Source organism: Carettochelys insculpta, chromosome 2 (genome assembly GCF_033958435.1).
Source record: "Carettochelys insculpta isolate YL-2023 chromosome 2, ASM3395843v1, whole genome shotgun sequence".
NCBI classification, from domain to species: domain Eukaryota; kingdom Metazoa; phylum Chordata; order Testudines; family Carettochelyidae; genus Carettochelys; species Carettochelys insculpta.
In genome coordinates, this window is record NC_134138.1 from 266,837,957 (window position 1) to 266,860,998 (window position 23,042).

A 23,042-nucleotide genomic window follows, 5' to 3' on the forward strand; every position below is an offset into this window, starting at 1 on the left:
CCCAGGCAGAAAACTTCTACTGCACAATCCTTTTAGATAGTTCTTTTTCTGTCAGACATGATCCATTGATGAGATTTTATCAATAAGTTGTTGCTTTCATTTACACAAACTGCAGTTGTTTTGGCATGAATATTCATGGACGTTATTATCTCACATTCTCTCTATCTTTCAGCGAATCTCTGTGGTTAGTAGCTTTGCAGCATCCCTTTTTCTAGGTGCTTATGCACCCATTGATTATTGTGATGGTAAGTACTGTCTTTCTTCCTTTTTTCGGTGGGGACAGTCCTGCATGGGAGTTTCCCTTGTCTCTTCTGTGAGCCCTTTGCCTGCAGGTGTGTGCATGTGTATGTGTGTATGCACACACAAATGCTGACTTCCTCTTTCTTATAGGATTCCTCAAAGGTTTTTTAAAAGATGGGTTTGTGTCCTTTATTTTTCTGCTTTGTGAAGTGTGAAGGAGGTCTGAAATGTCTGTTGTCATAGTTATGATTTTGTGGGTGTTGCCTTAGACTTGGCATTTCTGATATTTCTGTTTTTCCATAATTTTAGTAGGTTGGGCCTCACAAAATGAATGAATTTCTCGCCTCGCTTGATGAACAAATTTATAGGGGGGAAAAAAAAACTCTCTCCAAAGTGTTCATTGGCTGGTTTTGTTAAGCAGGTGTTAACTAAAGCAAACAAATGAAAGGGTTTAAAATGAGCTAAGTAAAAAATCCCATACTTTTTTATTTCTCGATGTTCACTTTATTGTGATGACTCTGTTGGTATTTTTTCAGTCATTAAAGTGAGCCAAGGCAGGGTCTGAACTGCTAAAGAGAATGTCAGCAAAAATGAATAAAAATGGAATAGATCTTCTTTTGCATCACAACACAGGCAAAGTGACTAGCCCAGTTATTCTTATCTTTTCAGGTTACCTTTAAGTTTTCAGCTTTCGAACAACAGCTACCAAGAAAACCTCTCACCTGCTATGTATCCCATTGTTTCTAATAAAATACTTGATTCCCTGTCAGAAACTAAGGAGATCTATTCTAGAGGTTTATTGTTAGAAATTGAGACTGTCAGTGGAGTAGCAGCCTGAAAAAGGTGGTGGAGGTAGAATTGCAGATACATGTGGAGAATCAAATTCAACTCACTATTTCATCTCCCTTCTAGTTAACAGGCTTGGAAGAGGAAGGGCGGTAACTCACATTAGCAAGGTGGCAAGGAATTCACTATTCCTCATTTGGGAGTTTGGGACCTCACTTATGCTTAAGGCTCTGTGTAGATTGAGGCGGTAGGGACAGACAAACATCCAACTTAAAAATGTCCTCCTTTAGGTCCTCTGAACCCACTTGGCCAGCTGAGCCCCTTTTTCTCTGAGGCTGTGGCTACACTAGCCCCCACCTTTTGAAAGGCATATGCTAATGAGCCATTTTGGCAGCTGCTAATGAGGTGCTGTCATGCATATGCAGTGCCTCATTTGCATAATAGCATCTCCAGCCGGGTGTCAGCCTCATGGGCATCTCCTGAGCCTGGCAGTGCACCATCAGGTACGTATCCCACAGGGCACAGACCCACTGAGCATGGGGCGGGGGGCACTAGTTGACTTAATCCCCACAACACCCCAGCCTGACATGGCCCGGGCAATCCACAGCACAGGAACAGTGCCACAGCCACCAGTGCCCAGCAGCACCTCCACCCATGGACAGTGCTGTGCCCCAACCCTGGTGGGAGGGAAGAGGGGAGGACCACTGGAGGGGGCCACCCACAGGATCACTGCACGCATCAATGGGGGATGGATGGGGCGGGGAGACAGGCCCTTGGGGGGATGAGGGGGTGGGCCACGGGTCAAGGCTGGGTACTCACGGCCTCCCTTTCCCCCTATTTCTGCATCCGCACCATCCATCGTCCTCGACAGCCCTCCCAGACCACTGGAGCACCAGCTGTCGGGGACACCGCCTGCCCCAGTCTGGGTCCACTCCCGGGGGTGACACTGCTGCACCACCACCACCTACGACCCAGAGGTGGCTGCCGCCCTCCGGCGCCAGGCGGACCTCATGAAGCGGAGGCTCCAATTCGAGGAGTGGGAGGCCGCCTGGCACCGGGAGGCCTGGTGCGAGTTCATGGCCACCTTTAACCGAGTGGCCGATACCCTTGAGGAGCTGGTGGCCCGTCTGCCTCTCCCCGATGTCCTCCTTCCTGCCCTCCCCGCCACCCTGCCCGCTGTCGTCCCGCCCTCTGTTGTCCCGCCTGCTGCCCCACCCACCAGCTGTTCACAGCAGGAGCCACCTGGGGCCGTGGACCCACCTCGGCCATACCTCCCCATGCTCCTGGCCCCCAGCCAGCCTCGTCGGGGACCCCGGCTGAGAGGGGGACCGGCCAGCTGGACGCGGCGGAGGTCACGCCCTTCCACCCCCGCCCCAGAATGATGGGCCGATGGGTGGCCTGCCCACATCTCCCCCCTGTAAATAGTTGTCCCCACCCTTGTATATAGTTATTTATAGTTGACCCCCCCGTTATAGTTTGTAGAGATGTCCCCACTTATTTCCAAGACCGGCATCTGATGAAGTGAGTCTGTGCTCACGAAAGCTCATGCTCAAAACTTCTCTGTTAGTCTATAAGGTGCCACAGGACCCTTCATTGCTGTTACACTTGCACATAGTTATTATTTTCATTAATCTGTTCTTTTTGCTAATATTATTATTTATTTGCCAAAAAGAGGTGACATTTTTGTTTTTCTTGTAAATAATGAGTTTTATTTTTCCCAAAACCCGTGTCCCTTGTGCCTTTGGTGAGGGTGAGGTGTGGGTGCTGGGGCGGGGTGCAGAGATGGCCGGGGGGGTGGGTCGCTCACTGGGCCCTCTGGTCAAAGTACTCCCTTAGGGCATCCCAGACCCAGACCCCGTCCTGGTGGGCCTGGCGGCTCGGGGTGGCGGCTGGCTGGGGGTAGGCTGTTGCGGCCTCCTGTGCCCAGCCCTGCACAAAGGCCCCCCCTTGCTTTCCACCAGGTTGTGGAGTGTGCAGCAGGCCCCCACAACCTGGGGGATGTTTGGGAGGCCCAAATCTAGGTGTGCCAGGAGGCAATGCCAGTGGCCTTTCAGGCGCCTGACGGCTCGCTCGACCACTTGTTGGGCATGGTTGAGGCGGGCGTTGTAGCGCTCCTGGCTGTCAGAGAGGTGGCCTGTATAGGGCCGCATAAGCCGGGGCTGGAGGGGGTATGCCACATCCCCCACAAGGCAGAGGGGTACGGTGGTGGTATCCCCCAGAGGGATCTCCCTCTGGGGGATGTAGGTCCCCGCTTGCAGTTGGCGGCATAGTCCCGAATTCCGGAAAAAGTGGGCGTCGTGGGTAGAGCCAGGCCAGCCCACGTAGATGTCCTAGAAGCGGCCACGGCTGTCGACCATGGCCTGCAGGACCACAGAGTGGTAGCCCTTCCTGTTGACGTAGCGGCCACCACTGTGATCTGGGGCACGTATGGGGATGTGGGTCCCATCAAGGGCTCTGAAGCAGTTGGGGAATCCCATGGTGGTGAATCTCTCGACGGCCGTGTCCAGGTCCCCAACTCGGACGACCCTCTTCAGCAGCAGGGCATTGAGTGCACGCACCACCTGTGGGGAGGGAACACGGGTGCCTGTGAGGGTTTGCAGAGTGTGGGCCCCCTCACCCAGGCCCTGCTCACCCAGGCCCACCTCCCCAGCAAGGAGTTCAGCCCCAGGCCTCCTTACCTCCATGAGGACAGCCCCGACTGTGGCCTTTCCCACTCCAAACTGCTGTCCCACAGAGCGGTAGCTGTCTGGAGTGGCCACTTTCCAGACAGCTATTGTGACCCTCTTCTCAACTGGGAGGGCGCGCCGCATGCGGGTGTCCTGGTGCCTGAGTGCGGGGGTGAGCCACTGGCAGAGCTCCATGAAGGTCTGCCGGCTCATGTGGAAGTTCCACAGCCACTGCTCATCATTCCATTCCCCCATAACCAGGTGCTCCCACCACTCGGTCCTGGAGGGGTAGCTCCAGAGTTGGCGGGGCACCCGGCGCGGGAGGGCGAGGAGGGCCCGATGGTCAGGGGCTTCTCCTGGTGCTCCTGGGGCGGGCTCCCATTCCAGAAGCTGCTGGGCAGCTGCTCAGGCAGCATCTAGAAGGGCGCCTGCTCCGCAGGAGACAGCTTGTAGGGCTTCCAACGGCTGCTGGAGGTCTATGTCTGCAGGCTCGAGGTCTGCGAGGCTTGTCTCACCAATGCAGGGCTGCTCGTGCAGTGCAGGCCGAGTGTGTCTGGGAGGGGCCCTTTAAGGGAGTGGCTTGCAGCTGCCCCGGAAGGGCTAGTGTGCTCTGTGACCCAGTCCGTGGGCTTTCCTGGCCCCTTATTTCGAAAGAGGGGGCTTGTGTGTGTGGACGCTCCGCGTTTCCCTCCGGGGCAGCTCTTTTCGATGTTCCCTGGTGCTACTTCGACGTTGAATGTCAACGTTTACCAGCCCTGGAGGACGTGTAGACAATAATCATCGAAGTAGCCTATTTCGAAGTTCTTACTTCGATGTTGTGTCCTAGTGTAGACATAGCCACTGTGTCTCTAAGTACAAATGAGGCATTTATGTGCAAAAACACCATATATTTTTTATATGTTTCGTTGCTCACTGAATAGAGAAACCTGTAAATGCTTGGCATTTTACTCCAGGAAACTGATGTATGATAGAGCTTTTCCACAAAATGTCCTTCTGTGGCCCTTTTGTGTAGGTTTATCCAGATACTCTGTTATCCCAGCAGAGTCCTTGTGCAAGGACTCTCATTACGCCTAGACCACATACAGGGGCCTTAAGTGGTGGAAAGAGGATCCTTGCAACTTCTGTATTTCTTGTGAACCTGTCTCCTGAAGAGTGTGGTGGCTGATTTTTTAAAATGGCCCCTTTCAAAGAAAAGGAAAAGCTAGACTGTCCCTGTGTCTGATTAAATCCTGTTGCATATACTATATTTGGTGGTGGTAGCTGTGACTGACAGCAGGAAAGAGAAACACATCTCATGTCCATGGAACGTATGCTGTGCTGTGTCAAATTCCTGCTGCTAAATCATAGGCCAAATTAACCATCGTATAATTTATTAAGTATATTTAATTTGCATGAAAGGAGATTGCATTAAATTCAATCATTTAATTCTTGTATACATCATTAACTCTAGTAAAGTGTAATCTAAATTTCCTGCTATGTGGCCTGAGTTATTTCAGCATCTCAAAAGTATATAAAACAGTGTTTATAAAGCTGTACTCAGTCTTGGAGTATTGGCATTTCTAAGACTTAACAGTGGACTGTGGTGTTTGGTGTAAATATTCCATGTGTGCTTATTGTTGGACATCTCTATAATATAAGCTACCAAAGTGCAGAGATCTAGCACAGGTCCCACTGTGCCCCTTAATTCTCTGTGGGTATGGGGGGGCTATGTCTAGACTGCAGGCTTCTGTTTTGTTGACAGAGCATGTGTCCAGACTGCAGATCTCTTGGAAGAGATCTACTGGTTGTGAGCGTTCTGTTGAGATCCCTGTACACCTCATTCTGCAAGGAAGAAGAGATGTCTCTTTTTCGGACATTTGGCCGCACATGGACAGGCCAAACGTTGGAAAAGCCCGTCCTGACAGAAATGTCAGCAAAGATACACAAATTGCGGTGCACAATTTGCATACTTTTACCAACTGTTCCCTGCAATCTAGACACAGCCTGTGTGTGTTGCTATTTTGGTTTCTGACCCCTCACCTAGGGCATCTACCTCAGTAGGCATCCTTCAGTCTGCATAGACTATGGATCGCTCCCTTTAAAGTTTCAATTGAGGACTTCATTTACAGCGTCTATTGTGACTATGAAGACCCACACGAGAGTGACAGTCCTTGCTGCATCTCTTGCAGATGTAGTGGGTGTCTGGCAAGTCCTTATTGTGCTTTCTGTGCACTCGCTTCTCCTCTGCTAGCTGTCTGATCTTCAACTCGCCCTTCTGAAGGCCCTTGTGTAACCCCTGCCTCCATCTGCTGCGGTCATCTGCTAGTTCTTCCCAGTTGTCCAGCTCGATGTCTACCTCTCTGAGGTCTCTCTTGCAGACATCTTTGTAACGCGCATGTTTGCATATCCAATAGTTTAAATACTTGCATGGGGGTGCACAGGGACCATCCAGTTTTTTAGATTAAGGACTATGATAGCAGTCATATGGTCTGCCAGTTGCCTGAGGGATGGAATACATTTCCTTCCCTCCTCTCGACCTCCTTAGCCTCACAAAACTGCATAGGCAGCCTGATCTCAGTCCCTTCCTGAGGGTGAGTTTCACTCTCCCTACATGTGTCAAAGTGTATAAATGTCAGTAGCACTGAACAAAATTCCACTGGTTTTAGATTTACCTGTCAGTTTGGATAATTACTGAGTTTATGTCAATGAGATAAACGGGTTCTGGGCTAATTAGATGTAAAAGCAAAAATGTCCTTAGACCAGAATAACAGTGTACTAAGTTAACAGAATTCACCTCAGGGTATTAAGAATACAGCGAAATGTCTAATTCAATATATCTTAGGCTAGTGTAGGGATGTATTCAGTATCTCCACAGTTGGTGTACAGTCAATCATGATTTTTAAAAATAACCTTTTTATCTACAGGAGAGGCTGGAGCAATTTTTACCTAGACTGTAATTCTTGCTCTGGCACTTTTGTGGCCTTGGCCAATTTTTAAGACCAAACTTTAAAAACAGTCTAGTAATGCATACATTAAACCTGATTTTTAGACGTGTAGAGCACCCACAACTCCCACTCACTTCAGCTGGACTTGAAAGTATTCAACAAATCTGAAAATCATGTTTTAAATGTATAAAACTGAACACCCAAAACTTGTATCACCCAAAATTAGAAGTTCCTTTTTAATATTTGGGTTATGACATTTCAGGATCAGTTTCCCCATTTGCAAATGAGGGTGATAATATAAACATAACATCACAGGTATTGTAGGAGGATTAATTAGGGACAAATGAGGGTGTCAGACTCTAGCCCAAGCTAGGGTATAGGGCAAAGGTACACAGCATCTTTTGATTTTCTTTTCATTAATGTATTCTTATGTTTCAAGGTGTACATTTCTTGTTTTAATGCTGTTGTCTCTTAGGCTCTGGAATGAATTTATTGCAGATTCGTGATAAAATATGGTCCACTACATGCCTCAATGCTTGTGCACCAGGATTAGAAGAGAAGTTGGGACCTGTTGTACCACCCAACTCAGTACTGGTAGGTGCAGTGGAGGATAACTGAGGATGAACGTGGCTGTGGAATATTTTGGCTATTTCTGCACTAGAGGTTTTTGTCAACAAAACTGGCATTTTATTGGCAAAACTCGGGGACCGTTCAGATTTCCAAAGCATTCTATCGACAGTGAATTGACAGAACGCAGCACTTTTGTCAACAGGCTTATTCTGCTCCCCCCCACGAAGAAGAATGCCTCTGTCAACAGATTCTATTGACAGAAAGCTGGTCTGGATGTTGTGGGAAGGCCCTCTTCCAACAGACAGTGCTTCCCGGACACCAGGCAGCCCTCTCTGCTGTGCTTCTGGTTGGCTGCTTCATCAAGAGAGCAGCTGGATCTGTCAACAGAGGGATTGCACTTTCTGTCTGTCTGGCGGTCTGTCCGCGATCTATTGACAGAGATATTTTCTGGCGGAAACTTCTTCTGACAGGTTGCTCTCGTGTAAACATAGCTTTTGAGGCTGTGCTCTGTGTGTAACAGCTAGGGCCCCTCGATATATTTGCTAAGATAGGCTGTTCTCTAGTGGTAGGACCCCAAACTGTTTTGGCTGACTAGTGTGTCCAGGAGTGCTGTGCAACTGCATTCTGGAGCAGGAGCACTGACAACTTTGAAGGAATGCATGAGCCTTACTTTGGTGTTGTCTGTCACTATTTTGATCACTATATTCCTCTGGTCTTTGCATGCTGGGGACACAAACACAAAGATTGTGGTGACCCTGCTGGCAGTGATCAAATGATAAAGTCTCTCTCTCCCCACACACCCACAAATACTTGTTTAATTTTAGAAGAGTGAATAATGCATACTGTATTCCTTTTGTTGTTATCAGTCAGGAACAATGAACAAATGCAACCATCTGACATTCAAGCTTCTCAAGTGAAATAGCCTATGGTAGTTATAAAGTTTGTAGGACTCATGCTGTAACTTCAGCTAGTTATCATGTTTATTAAAAGCCCTCAGTTCACCTAAAGTATCTTTATGATGTTGTCAAAACACATTGGGTTAAATACTTCTTGAAATCAATTTGGTTTGTTCAGTGCAGGTTGCACCTCTCACATATGGTATTCTCTTGTCTGGGGACTGCGGATGTTCCAGGACGAGAGTACTAGTCTCGGGCTGGGGCCAGTGCAGGAACCCTGCCTGCCCTGTGGCAGCACAGGGGCTGGAGCTCCCATGCCCCGTGGCAGTGTAGGGCGGGGAGCCAGAGCACCCACTGCCAGGGGCTGGAGCCCCCATGGTAGCCCAGGGACAAGGGCTGAAGCCCCATGGCAGCCCAGTTGAGCCCAGGGTGGGGTTGAAGTCCTGGGGAAGGGAGGCTGGAGGCTGGGGCCGCAGCACTCCCAGGAGCACAGGGCTATCTGGGGGTAGAAGCCCTGGACTTCCACTGGTTTGGCAAATTCTCCTGTTCGGGACCTGACAGGTCCCAATCACACTGAACAAGGGAGGTGCAACCACCACTGAAAGAAGAGAGTCGTGCATGTGTGGGAGTAGTGATGGCAGATGCCCAGTCATTATGCAAGCACTAGAAATATGGTGTGTGTTGGGATTCCTATGCCAAGCGCTGATCTTTTTGTATCGGCAGTGAAAACTGGCACAGCATTTTAGAAGTCACTCTTGCTGCTGTGTGTTGGCTTTGTTACTGGGGAGACATGAAAAAAGGGAATCCTTAATCCCAAAATAAAAGATAATCACTGATGAACATTCATATCACATTTGACTTAGGCTGTGGCCACACTAGCCCCCTGCTATTGGAAGGGGCATGTTAATGACGGATTTCAGAAGATGCTAATGAGGATCTGACATGAATATGCAGCACCTCATTAGCATAATGGTGGCCACACGCGATTTGAAAGTGCTGCTTTCGAAACGCACTCTGCCCGTGTAGCCAGGGGCCTTTCAAAAGGACCCCATGATTTCAAAACCCCTTCTTCCTATTTGGTTTTAGGAAAAAGGGGCTTTTGAGAGCAAGGCCAGGCAGAGCAGGGGCTAAACAGGGCCTGTTGGCCCAATGAGCCCCACGCTGGTTCACCTGCAGCCAGTGTCAGGCCTGGAGGAGTATAAAGGGAGGGAATCCAGATCAGTTTGGGGCTGACCAGCCAAAGGGCAGGAGCTGACTCTGAGGCAGCAGGGCCCAAGCCAGAGCTGCCACCCGGTCAGCCGCCAGAGGGCAGAGCCTCAGATCCGCCCCCAGGCACAAAGTGGGGGGAAGCCCCTTGCAGGGAACCCCTCTCCCGCCGGAGGGGAAAGGAGGTTCTTGAGGCCATGCCTCAAACTTACCCAATAGACTCTTGGGTGGGGCTGAAGACCCACACCCCAAGCCCCGGCAAGGGGGCCTAGCCACTAGGTCACCCTGTCACCAGTGAGAACCACTCACAGGGTCCTTCTGAAAGGCCCCCAGCTGCATGGGCAGCGTGCATTTTGAAAGCGGCGCTTTTGAATTGTACACAGCTGCCACTGAGGCACTGCATATGCATGTCAGCGCCTCATTAGCATCTTCCAAAATTCATCATTAACATGCCTCTTCCCAGACGACGGGGCTGGTGTGGCCACAGCCATAGTGATGCATACTCACTGTGTGTCTATCTGATTTTGAATGTTAATATACATATGTGAATGTGGAACATAAGTGTATGTATATGTTGTGAATAGCTGTAAAGAGATCTGAGGTCAGAATGCTTCTGTCATGGTCTTCAGTTCAGAATCTGAGCTGAGGGACGTTTATTTTGTTTGTATCGTATAAAAATATTAGCTCAAAAATCTCTAAAGCATAACAGTGTAAAACAAACGTAAATAATTATTGCCGAGTCTGTAGAAGTACTATGGAATTAGTTGGATATCTGTGTTAGAGATATATTTTGACTCTGTGGGATTAATTTGCTCTTTTCAGCTTTCTTCATGTGCTATTTACTCCATAGGGCTCTATTTCTCCATATTATATTCAGCGCTATGGGTTTAGCCCAGACTGTAAAGTAGTAGCATTTACCGGCGATAATCCAGGTGAGATAGTAAACAAATATTCTTCCATAATTCTGTGTTTGTGTATTATCATATTCACTAAATAAGTCTCATTAATTCATAGATTATCTATGTATGGTGAAAGAACATCATACACAGATGCCTTTTTCCAATAGCTTTTGTAACTGATTTTTCTGGGATACATACTGAGATATATGCTATGCTTTTCATAATTAGAGTGCACCTAAATAACACCTTGATAAACGTAGGTTTTGGTTTGTCTATACCTGAGAAGCTTCTTTTTCCAATGAACATTTCCATTTTAGCCTGAGAAAATCTATTGTTTAAAGAAATTGTTTTTCTCCTCCAAGCCTGAAGGTGGAAACAGAGACAAAGTGTCTCTCTAACTGCTAGAATTTTTCTTCAATCACTAACAGCAACGAAGGGTCCTGTGGCACCTTATAGACTAACAGAAAAGTTTTGAGCATGATCTTTCGTGAGCACAGACTCACTTCATCAGATGCTGGTCTTGGAAATCTGCAGGGCCAGGTATAAATAAGCCAGAGCAAAGGTGGGGATAACAAGGTTAGCTCAGTCAGCAAGGGTGAGGCTTACTACCAGCAGTTGATCTGGAAGCGTGAACGCCACGCAAGGGGAAGCTGCTTCTGTATTTAGCCAGCCATTCGCAGTCTTTGTTTAAGCCTGAGCTGAGGCCGTCGAATTTGCAGATGAATTGTAGCTCAGAAATTTCTCTTTGGAGTCTGGTCCTGAAATTTCTTTGCTGTAGGATAGCTACTTTTAAGTCTGCTACTGTGTGGCCTGGGAGATTGAAGTGCTCTCCTACGGGTTTTTGTGTTTTGCCATTTCTGATGTCTGATTTGTGTGCGTTTATTCTTTTACGTAGAGACTGTCCAGTTTGTCCGATGTATGTAGCAGAGGGGCATTGCTGGCACATGATGGCATAAATTATATTGGTAGATGTGCAGCTGAACGAACCCACAGTGGTGTGGCTGATCTGGTTAAGTCCTGTAATGGTGTTGCTGGTGTAGATATGTGGGCAGAGCTGGCAACGAGGTTTGTTGCATGGATGGGTCCCTGAGTTAGAGTGACTGTGGTGCGGTGTATAGTTGCTGGTTAGGATTTGCTTCAGGTTGGCAGGTTGTCTGTGGGCAAGGACTGGTCTGCCTCCCAAGGTCTGTGAAAGTAGGGGATCATTGTCCAGGATGGGTTGTAAATCCCTGAAGCAAATCCTAACCAGCAACTATACACCGCACCACAGTCTCTCTAACTCAACCTATAGGAGAGCACTTCAATCTCCCAGGCCACACAGTAGCAGACTTAAAAGTAGCTATCCTACAGCAAAGAAGTTTCAGGACCAGACTCCAAAGAGAAATTTCTGAGCTACAATTCATCTGCAAATTCATGGCCTCAGCTCAGGCTTAAACAAAGACTGCAAATGGCTGGCTAAATACAGAAGCAGCTTCCCCTCGCTTGGTGTTCACACCTCCAGATCAACTGCTGGTAATAAGCCTCACCCTTGCTGACTGAGCTAACCTTGTTATCCCCACCCTTGCTCTGGCTTATTTATACCTGGCCCTGCAAATTTCCAAGATGAGCATCAGATGAAGTGAGTCTGTGCTCACGAAAGTTCTTGCCCAAAACTTTTCTGTTAGTCTATAAGGTGCCACAGGACCCTTCGTTAAGGTTAGCTCAGTCAGCAAGGGTGAGGCTTACTACCAGCAGTTGATCTGGAGGTGTGAACACCAAGGGAGGGGAAGCTGCTTTTGTATTTAGCTAGCCATTCACAAATACAAAATACAAAAATACAAATACAAAAGCAGCTTCCCCTCTCTTGGTGTTCACACCTCCAGATCAACTGCTGGTAGTAAGCCTCACCCTTGCTGACTGAGCTAACCTTGTTATCCCCACCTTTGCTCTGGCTTATTTATACCTAGCCCTGCAGATTTCCAAGACCAGCATCTGATGAAGTGCATCTGTGCTCATGAAAGCTCATGCTCAAAGCTTTTCTGTTAGTCTATAAGGTGCCACAGGACCCTTCTTTGCTGTTATAGATTCAGACTAACATGGCTACCCCTCCGATACTCTTCAATCACTGTTGGTCCTAACTATAAAGAGAACACGTAGTTCAAACAAACTTATGCAGGTATTTAAATTAAGATAATTCCTAATCGTTTAAAATGAAATCACCCTTTAAAACTTGAAAAAGGTTTTAAAAGTAAAATTCTATACCCAGGAAACTAACACTTAAAAAAGTAGCACACAATTTTACATAATCAGTTCCTAACACTAGTACTTGCATTAATAATACTTCAGTGCTTTAGACAGTTATTTGTTTAGAATACATATCCATTTTTTAAGGGATAACAGAATTACTGGACAACAAGCATCATCACTACAAGATATAGTGCAAGCTTTCCTTGGAAGAGACAGTGGGAGATCAGGCATCAGAGTACCTGAAAGTTTGTTTTTATTTTTTTAAATCTCCCTCATTAATCTGTTTCGTGCAGTGATATTAATGACACCCTTTTCTAAAATTGTAATAAAGCGATAATTGCACAGGCTTCAAAATTCTCTGGTATCCAAGATGTTCTATTATTAGGGATGTTTGTGGAAGTGCTGAAAAATTCTATGGACTAGAATGTGGCAGCACCATTTCTTGAGATTTTAAAACTATTATTAGTATTAGTAAATTAGTATTAGAGTAGTGCTTACATGTCTGAACTAAGGTAGGGGCTTCATTACGCTGGATACTGTACTGTGTATTGTAAAAGATAGTTATAGTCAAATTGAACAAGTCAGGCAAAATGTGGGCAAAAGGGCCTGTAATTGGCCCCACTTTACAGATGGGGAGCTATGCGAGATTAAGTGGCTTGCTCAGTCACACAGGAAGTCTGTGGCAGTGCCAGGAGTTGATCCCAGAATGTTCCCACTGATGTCAGTAGGATACCTTGTCTATTTAAGTATTTTCAGAAGGCCTAAGATATTTAAACTGTCCTCTGCTATCCAAGGCTTGTTGTGATCCCCAGAGTCTGCATTGAGGAGGGCTTTTTGCTCCTTGTAGGTTTAACTATTAGTTTGTGTGGGTGGGCCAGACAAAACAGAAAACCTGGTGCTCCAGTTTGGGAGTTAGGCACAGGCCTAGCAACCCTATCCTGTAAAAACCAAAATGTCTTCTGGAAACAGTGATGGAGAAATTGACCATTACTGTATGTTATAGCCTTCTGGAGTCTATGGGCTGTATGACTGCCAGCAGTGAAAGCTGAAAGGCAGTCACTGGTGTGAAGACTGAAGTGCTCAACAGCAAAACAAAGACCATGTTTCGGTTTGTGGAATGTGCAGACAATGTACAAAACAAGGAAGATATCTTAGGTCACAGGAGAGATGAGACACCACAGCTTGCATATTCTGAGTTTCAGTGAGAGAGAATGAATGGAAGATTAACAGCAGCCTCGGGAGAAACTTTGCTGTATTCTGGATGGGATGATGGACATGACCATAAGGTTGTTGTCTTCCTTTTGAAGAAGGGATTGGAGCATTCCCTGCTTGAATGAAAGTCCAACAGAAGCAGATTTAGGAGAACCAAACTGACAGAGAATCACAGTAATATCACCCTGATTCAGTGCTATGCTCCAACAGATGACAGTGATGTAGAAATAAAGGATAAATTCTATTTTACATTACAGGCAGAGTTAGAGAAATTACCCCGTCACACCCTAACTATTGTCATGGGAGACCTGAATGTCAAGATCAGTAGGACAAACACAAACAGCGACAGAGGAATAAGTGTGTGTGTGTGTGTGTGTGTGAGAAAAGGGAGAGAGGCTTTTTGATTTCTGTAATATGAATGACCGAGTCATTGGTGGAATCCTGTGTCAATGTTGTAAAAGTCATGAGCTGACATTGTTATCCAAATGGCAGACGTAAGAACCAAATTGACCATCTGATTATCTGTAGCAAACAGTGATGCTTATGGGCAGAGGTGAAAGTGAGAAAGGGTGCAGATGTTGGCAACAACCGTGACCTTGGAAAAGCCTCTATCTAGTTAAAAAGGAAAAGTGTATATCCACCAAACAAGGGACATAAAATTATGATTCTGACAAGCTAAAGTCCTCTGAAATACAGATAGCCTTTTTCCTGACGTTAAAGACAGGATTCAGACTCTTGCAGACCTTGAATGCAGATGAGGTCAACAAGAAGTGGGACAGAGTAGCTGCCATTTATAAACAGAGCAATGAAGACAATCTAGGCTACAGGCAGAATTGAAGGAAAGTGTTAATTACACCCAGTGCTTGGAAGACCATAGGAACTAGGTGTGCCCTGAAGAAAAAAGTTTTAGACACAAAGTCCCAGAAGCTAAAGGACACAAAGACCATACACATGTATTTCACAATGAACAACAGGAGGTTAAATACATACTGAAAGCAGACAAACAACATACGAATAGTCTGGAAACACAAGCAGGAGAAGCAACTGCTCATTGTGAACAAGGAACTGTCCACAAAATGATGTGGCTTCTCAGTGGAAAACAGCAGACACCAACAAACATTCTCGTCAGGCCAAATAAGGCCATTTTCTGGCAACAGAAAAAGAATAATATGTGCTGGACAGAGCTTTTGAAAGAACTGCTGACCAGGGAGCCACCTAAAGAGGGCACAAACATCCAGGAGACAGAGAAAGATCTTGATACCAACGGAGACACCCCAACTAAAGAAGAGATCATTCATGCCATCAGATCCTTAAAAAATGATAAATCTCTTGGCAAGGATAGCTTGAATACAGAATTGTTTAAGGTAAACTCTGAATTAGCAGCATCTGTCCTGTTTCCTCTACTTATGTCAGTCTGGGAAAGTGAAAAAATGCCAGCAAAGTGGACCAATGAGGCTATAAGGAAGAAACCAAAGAAAGGAACACTTAATATTTTTAATAACTGGTGTGGCATCATGCTTTTATCCATGCCAAGCAAAGTATTGTGTAAGATGATAATTCAGTATGTACCAGAGGCAGTTGATGGTTTTCTCAGAAAAGATCAAGTTGGTTTTCAGAAGGAATATTGATGCACACATCTTCACTCTAGGAATAGGTATAATAGGCAAAATGTACAGTGCTTATAATGGCAATGGCAACTCTACATAAACTGCATAGACTTTGAGAAGGCCTTTGATAGCATTCATAGGACCAGTCTCTGGCATTGTAATGCCTACCCCACCTTTTATGAAAATTGGTTTATGAATACAAATTCTAAATGCACTGATGAGAGCTATTAGTGATACTTTAGGAATTTACGGGCTTGGTGATCAAGTCAATAACTTCTGAATGGTTTTATTTTTCCTATAAGCCCAAACTGTGGCTGGTCCTAGAAGGACACGTGGCTAGGCCATGTGATGCTGGAAACCCATTTGGGATCTGGTACTTTTCCACTCAGGGCCTGTCTCTATAGTAGCCCAAAACTTTGAAATGGCCATGCAAATGGCCCTTTCAAAGATTACTAATGAAGAGCTGAAATACATATTCAGTGCCTCATTAGCATGCGGGCGGCCATTGCACTTCAAAATTGCTGCGGCTCACTGCTGCGTGGCTTGTCCAGATAGGGGTCCTATTCAGTGCCTCATTAGAATGCCGGCAGCTGCGGCACTTCAAAATTGACGCGGCCCGCCACTGCTTGGCTCGTCCAGATGGGGCTCCTTTTCAAAAGGACACTGGCACCTTCGAAATCCCCTTATTCCTATCTGCTGTTAGGAATAAGGGGATTTCAAAGTTGCCGGGGTCCCTTCGAAAAGGAGCCCCTTCTGGATGAGCCGCGCGGCGGCAAGCCATGTCAATTTCAAAGTGCCATGACTGCCAGCATTCTAATGAGGTGCTGAATATGTATTTCAGCACTTCATTTGTAAACTTCGAAATGGCCATTTGCATGGCCATTTTGAGGTTTTGGGCTAGTGTAGACACGGCCTGAGTGGGGAAAGGATTGGGCCCAAGCTAGGAGGCTGGCTAACTTGTGAAAGAGATCATTAGAACAACTGTTAGGGTAAGTATTTGCATGAAACAGCTTTCTTACGAGAATAGAATTAGCTGGTGTGTTTTGTTTATTTTGACTCTCTAACTTACTTTGATCTCTCCGTTTTCAACTGCAATCACTTAAATACTACTTTTTATACTTAACTGAAAAACTTCTGTTGATTATCAAGCTCATTGCAAGTAATTGTTACCAGATGGTGTGGGGAGCAACCACTGTGCATCTCTCTCTTTCAGTGATGGAGAGGGCGAACTTTCAAACTTACAAACTTTCTCTGTGTAAAATTTTTTTACAGAGTAAGATGAATTTATTTTGAGTTTTTCTCCCTTTTTGGGGGTTGTGTTTCTGGGTGCCGCTAACACCCTATAGCTAACCCCTCCTAAAACTGAGCTGGTTCAGTGTCCGTGTTGCTCTACTGTGGGGTGGTTATCACTACTATGTGCCTGGGCTGGGGAAGACCAGAGCTTCTGGCCCATCAGGACAAGATGGTGGGGGCTCTGGAGGGCAGGAAGGCAAGCTCAGTGGCATGACCAGCACACCAGGTCACAATCTGAAGAGGACCCCTGTGATCCAGTCCATCACAAGCGCATTCTGAGGGTACGTGGAATCCCTCTCTGCATCCTCACTTTACATGCAACATAGAGCACAATAAGCACAGTTTTAAAGTAAAAAAAGGAGTGCATTAGAGGTGTGTCATGTCTGTAATCTTCAACATTGTCATCATCTGGGTAATGCAGCATACAACAGAAGAACACCATATGCAAGAAGAAAAAAACTCAACCCGTAACCTTTAATATTGCCTCACCATCATCAGTATGGCTGGAGGGTTATGTTGTGTTTGAGGAGCTTAAATACAGTCTGAAAATAATCAAAATACAACCCCAAAACAAAACTCAAGATTTATGAGAGCTGCTTACTTTTAACTTTACTTTAAAGCACAGAGTGAGAAAATAAGACATATCCAAACTATCTTCATTCCATACAACCTGCCTTAGAAAAATCAGTCTTACCTTTTGGCCCAGAACAATTTCAAACAAAGATCTGTTGACATACAAGATACGAGCACTATCATTGCCAGGAGATGTTGGAGGTAGATTGGCCATGTGCTTTGGATGGAAAGTGATTCCATCACCAGAGTGGCAATAAGATTGGATATCTGAAGGCAAGCGAAATTGAGGCCACCTGAACACAACCTGGTGAAGAGCTGTGGAAGCCAAGCTGAAAAATCTGGAAAACAGCTGGAAAACCATTGAAATACTTGACAAAAATAGATAGGAGTGAAGGATTTTTTCACTGCCCGAAATGCTAGATGTGTAATGGGAACATAATGATGACAATAATGAAGATATTTAGATATTGGGAGAACAAAGCATTAGAAAATATACCATAGAGAACAATCCTGCATTGGTGGAACGTGGGACTGGGAAGACTATCAGGTGACATGATAGAATTTTCAGTCTCAAATTCTTCAATATCTGTGATGCCATATAATGACTAGCTTCATATTTTGGGTGAACTTCTCCAAAGTGTACAAGGCCTACTCATAAGTCCACCTGATAATGTGCTTGCACTTTGGGTTGGGTTTCTTCACAGAGGAGAATGTGTTCTGTAGTGTAGCATAATTACCTGGCCTGCCTAATTATTAATTGAACTATTTTCTGTATGTTTTCAGCGTCGCTTGCAGGAATGAAACTTGAAGAAGGGGACATTGCAGTAAGTCAATACACATTCATGAAAAATGTTCACCTCGTTATGATAAAATTAGAGTAAATTACTACAGAGAATAAAATAGTAACCTGGACAATAACCTTTGGTGTTCAACTGAACCAAAATAGAAAATGTATTGATTTTTTTTTAATATATACACTGCAGTCCAACTAATTCTCATCCAGATGCAGGATTTTAAGCCCATTTGTGCAATATTTTGGAGATAATGCTCCAAAGTTATAAATCACTGGATCTTTTTCTCTGTCTGGAACAAACTTCGTTGGGTGATAATCCATATCAGCACTTGCTACACTAAGAATCCAGTTCAATTAATGGGTGATTTAAAACAATTAGCAGTAATAATAAGTGGGTTTAATTTAATTTCTATATTGCCTTTCTTGTGATAACTCTACAACTATTTTCTTCTGTAGATTAGCCTGGGGACAAGTGACACATTGTTTCTTTGGATTCAAGAACCAACACCTGCATTAGAAGGCCATATTTTCTGCAATCCTGTTGACTCTCAAGCTTATATGGCTCTTTTATGGTAATGACCTTTTATATTATTTTTGCCTTATATTTGAAGTCTATAAGATATATTTCTTGCTTCCTTTGCAAAATGATAATGAATGAAAAGTTAAATATTATTTATGACATTTACATCAACATTGTGACATCCCCAGTATTTACTTTGGGGAGCAGGAGCTGCAAAATTGTTAGGAACAAGTTCTGGTGCCAATAGAAGGGACAGGGTTCATTTCTGTATAATTTGAGGTGGATGAACATGAAAATGAGACAATTTATTAAATTCAGAGCAATAGAAATCATGTGTCTGATAATGGTTTGTGGGCTAGATCCTTGGCCAAAATTATGTAATCTTTGCACTAGTAGTACAAAAGGGATTTAAAGGTACCTTAAAGAGTTATCTGGAGGTTTCTCTTTCATAGAAGGAAAGAACTACTGTTGTTCTGGGACATGCTAGATGTGTAGTTGAAACATGTAATCCTATGATATTCAGCTGCTGGAAGTGTCTAGAGGACACCTCTGTGGCTGCTCTGATCTGCTCGAGGAGATAGTTTGGCCCATAGGCAGCGACAGGCTCAAAGCAGGAGGGATGGCTTGGAGCCGTCTTTTTTTCTCTCCCATCTCAGTTGCACCAAGTTATAGTACACTGGACTCCAACTTTCAAAGCAGTCTAAGGGATTTAGATATATACTCCATTAATGTTGATGAAAGTTGTGTGTCTAAATCTCCTAGTGTGCATCAAAATTTTCTTTAATGATCTCTGGTTCAAATGATTTGGAAAATACAGCTTTTGACTATATGGTTAGTATTATTGTTTGTTTTTAGTTTTAAGAATGGCTCGCTAATGAGAGAGAGGATCAGAGATGACTGTGCTTCAGGCTCCTGGGATGAATTCTCCAAAGCCCTGAAATGTACTGTCATTGGAAACAATGGAAACATAGGTATGAACCTTGATAAAGTTGGGAACTACAGGCTTTGCTTGGATGCAATCATTATTTCATAGGTAATAGAAGTGAAAAATTGGCAAATGACGATAAAGACCAAGAATTAAGGAATCCAAAGTGAGTGGAAAAGGGTAAAAATGTACCAGAAATATTCTGTTTTGTTGGAAGGCCGATTTTTCATTTTAACCTTCCTCTGGAGTGGCCGCTGAAAATGAGATGTTAGTATTTCATTACCACACACAGAGGACAAAATCTTTGATCTAAAGAAAAAGTTAAAACACTTCGGCTGGGTCTACACATGCCCTTTCCTTTCGAAAGGGGCATGTTAATGAGCATGTTCGAAAGATGCTAATGAGACGCTGCAATGAATATGCAGTGCCTCATTAGCATAATGGCGGCCCTGGCGATTCGAAAGTGCGGCTTTTCGAATCGTGCAACACCTGTGTGTAGCGCCCTCTAGGGTTCGGGCGGTCCTTGGGAGGAGCCTGATAGGGAAGGGTCCGAGACATTACAATCGGGATTTCCAAAGGATGATTAATACAATGAATAGAATTACACCCACCAAGAAAACCAGAACTCCCTAAGGGGTCTCTAGGTCCCAGTAATTATCTAAAATAGTCTAGGGGTTGGGATGGGTTATATTCATTGACCCCCTACCCTTTATTTTAATAATAATAAAGTCTGATTCTTTAGAAATGACAACTATATTGTTTAATAAGTGAATAAACTATTTAAGATAATAAGTAGTTTACAATTCTTTATTCTTTATTACTACTTGTATTTCCCAGCTATTGAATTCTCCTTTCTATATCACTAAGTGAATTCTACGGTTAACAACTTACACTATTAGAATTACTAAACCCTTTCTGTAACTATGAACTGAACTCTATTACATGTATACTTACAACCTTATGCTTACTAGTTCTATGCTAATTAGCAGAAACATTACGCGTTGGAATGGATTCGGTTACGAGGCCTGAGTTACGCCTGGAGTTCCAGGGGAGGTGGTCAGACAGGTGATCAGTTCTGCTTGACTGGTGCTTGGAGATACGTGCGCTGCTACCCCCTGAGCACCGGTTGGGCGGGGTCTTTTATACCCTTCCGAACCGCCCCCTCCCCTCATGGAAGTGGGGTGGTTTTGATAAGCCCATGAGGGAAACAATTTAGGTGACGTGCTGGGTTGCTACCTAAGTTTGCTTTTTTAAGGTTAGAGCCTGAGATTTAGGCGCGAGATTTTGGTGCAAATAACTTTGGTATTCTGCCTGACAACAGGATGTGGTTTGAGGCCCAGACAGAGTGTGTGGCAATGCCTGCCTCGCGAGCATGGCCCGGCCAAATGCAGACACTTGTTTAACATTGTGGAGACGACACCTTCCGAAACGACCCCCCCCCCCAAGTTTCGAAAGCCCTTCTTCCTATCTGGTGATTGGAAGAAGGGCTTTCGAAAACTGGGGGGGTCCTTTCAGAAGGTCCTGTTTCCGTGGGCGGCGCACGATTTGAAAAGCCGCACTTTTGAATCACCGCAGCTGCATTATGCTAATGAGGTGCTGCATATTCATTGCAACACCTCGTTAACATCTTTCGAACATGCTCATTAACATGCCCCTTTCGAAAGGAAGGGGCATGTGTAGTCCCAGCATTAGGCTATGGCTACACTATTGTTGCTATTTTGGGATACAAATGGCAACTCCTGGGCTAAATGCTGTGCTCAAAATAGTGCTATTTTGAGTGCAGCATTCCGTTTCCCTGCCCCTGGTCATGAGAGGGGTAGCAGAAACTTCAAAATATTCCGTTATTTCAAGCTTAGTTCAAAATAAGGTAACTTAAAATGTCTTACGCAATTTGTGTTGCACAAATTGTGTAAGTTATTTTGAGTTACAGCTACAGTATAGGCATAGCCTTAGAGTTTTATGTGTACTTTCTAGTTAGTGTAAATCTGTTTCATTACGGCACAAGCAGAGGAGACAATTCAGTCAAGAAAAGATGAGATATTTCAATCAGCATTAAGAAGCAGTTGTCTATATTAAAAATAAAAAAATAAAGTATTATGTCATGACAGTTGTAGTCCTGAAATGATGTAAAAATAATGAAAATATAAAGATGAACAAACCCTAAAATAAAATGAAATTTTGAAATTCAAAAATGAAAAACTTTCAGATATTTCTTTAGCAGGACTTTTTGAAAATGTTTCTTTTTGTTCAGATTCAGGATGCAAACAGATTTTGACATATTTCAATTTCCTAAAAAACAGAAGTTCCAATTTTCAATCACTGCGGTGTTCTAGGGTGTGTCGTTGTATTGTCGCAAACTAGAGCTGTAATAGTGAGGAAGATGGAACGTCTAGGGAATTTAAAGATTTCATAAAAATTTTCACTGAATACTAAGGACTGTATGTAAAGTTGATTAATGTGAATGGGTGTCTGAGAGTGAAATAACTAATAACCCTCAGAGTATGATGTTTTAAATATTGAAATGCTGTGTTCTGAGCAAATCGGAGCAAGTGAACAAAGTGGTATCAATGTTACATGATTGTCATATCTAGTCGACACATAAAATATTTGCCAACATAGCTATATTTGTCATGAGTGTGAAATAAATCATACCTGTAACCAACATAGCTATGCTGGAAAAGCCGTTTTGTGTACACAGCTTGTTTTGGCCAAAAAATGCTGATATAATTTATTTTGTTTGGGGAAATGGCATATGTTACACTGGGAACAGAACTCTTTTGCTTGTGTAAACTTTATCTGTGCTTGACAGGTGTGCTTGTATGGCTGTATGAGTATAGCTCTACTGGCAAAACCTTTTTAATGTAGATAAGACATCAGACCTTTTCCCAGTGTGAATCAGTGTTTCAGTACTCAGTGTCTTATTTAAGCGAATTAAAACTATTTTCCATTACTCACAGAATAAAAATAATAGTTGAAATGGTTTGTGTATTTATACTTTGCAAAAGATCTATGCAAGAGGATGTATATTTTTCATTCTTGAATTTAACTGTCCCAGACAAGTGTGCTAGATAGTTCCTAGTGAAGTTAGTGAAAGCTGTGTTTGTGTGCATTCTAGGAAATAAGACAGGGCCTTGCTTTACTGAGCTGACCATCTAAGAGACGACTTAGACTGTCTCAGCTCTTCTTTCCTCCTTCTCATCTTTCTTAGCTCATTCATTGACAAGGGGCAACAGGTGTTTCTCACAAATTGCTTGTCACTAGCTAGACATTTCTCTCTGTTTCTTATCATTGATCTATAACTTCTGAAGCCCTGTAGTAAAGCTCTGAAATCTGATACCTAGATTCTTCCAGTTTCCCTGTGCTCCTTTTTTAGCTTCCGATCACTTATTCCCTTCTTCGCTCCCTTTCACGCTTGTCCTGTATCTACTGATACTACCTCTTAAGATTTGTTGTAATCTATATACACTAGTTGTGTATGTATGTATTTGGTTGGTAATTTGTGTTACATAGTAAGGCTGAGTTGCTGGATTTGTATTTATTATGTGTTTATAAGTCTATTGAAGTATTAAAGGTGCCTGGAGGCAGAGATGCTTTTAAAAACATGTTCTTATAAATCAAAGGAAATAGAAATTTAATAAATGTGTGGACTGGAATTGGTCAGGAAGCATACTGTGACTTCTTTTATGCATGGAAGATGCTATACAAA

The 23,042-nt window shown here is 44.2% G+C and overlaps 1 protein-coding gene across 7 annotated transcripts in view; it reads left to right on the top strand.

Moving 5' to 3' along the window:
* Positions 1 to 23,042, top strand: part of XYLB (xylulokinase) — a 178,237-nt gene that overhangs the window by 19,149 nt on the left and 136,046 nt on the right. For 6 of the 7 annotated variants that reach the window (XM_074985108.1, XM_074985110.1, XM_074985114.1 and 3 more), the window contains exons 8-13: positions 173 to 245; positions 7,092 to 7,210; positions 10,139 to 10,220; positions 17,882 to 17,922; positions 18,348 to 18,463; positions 19,267 to 19,382. In XM_074985108.1, coding sequence (XP_074841209.1) covers positions 173 to 245; positions 7,092 to 7,210; positions 10,139 to 10,220; positions 17,882 to 17,922; positions 18,348 to 18,463; positions 19,267 to 19,382 — 547 coding nt within the window. The remainder of the gene's footprint in view (positions 1 to 172; positions 246 to 7,091; positions 7,211 to 10,138; positions 10,221 to 17,881; positions 17,923 to 18,347; positions 18,464 to 19,266; positions 19,383 to 23,042) is intronic. The other variant, XM_074985112.1, reaches the window with a different exon arrangement.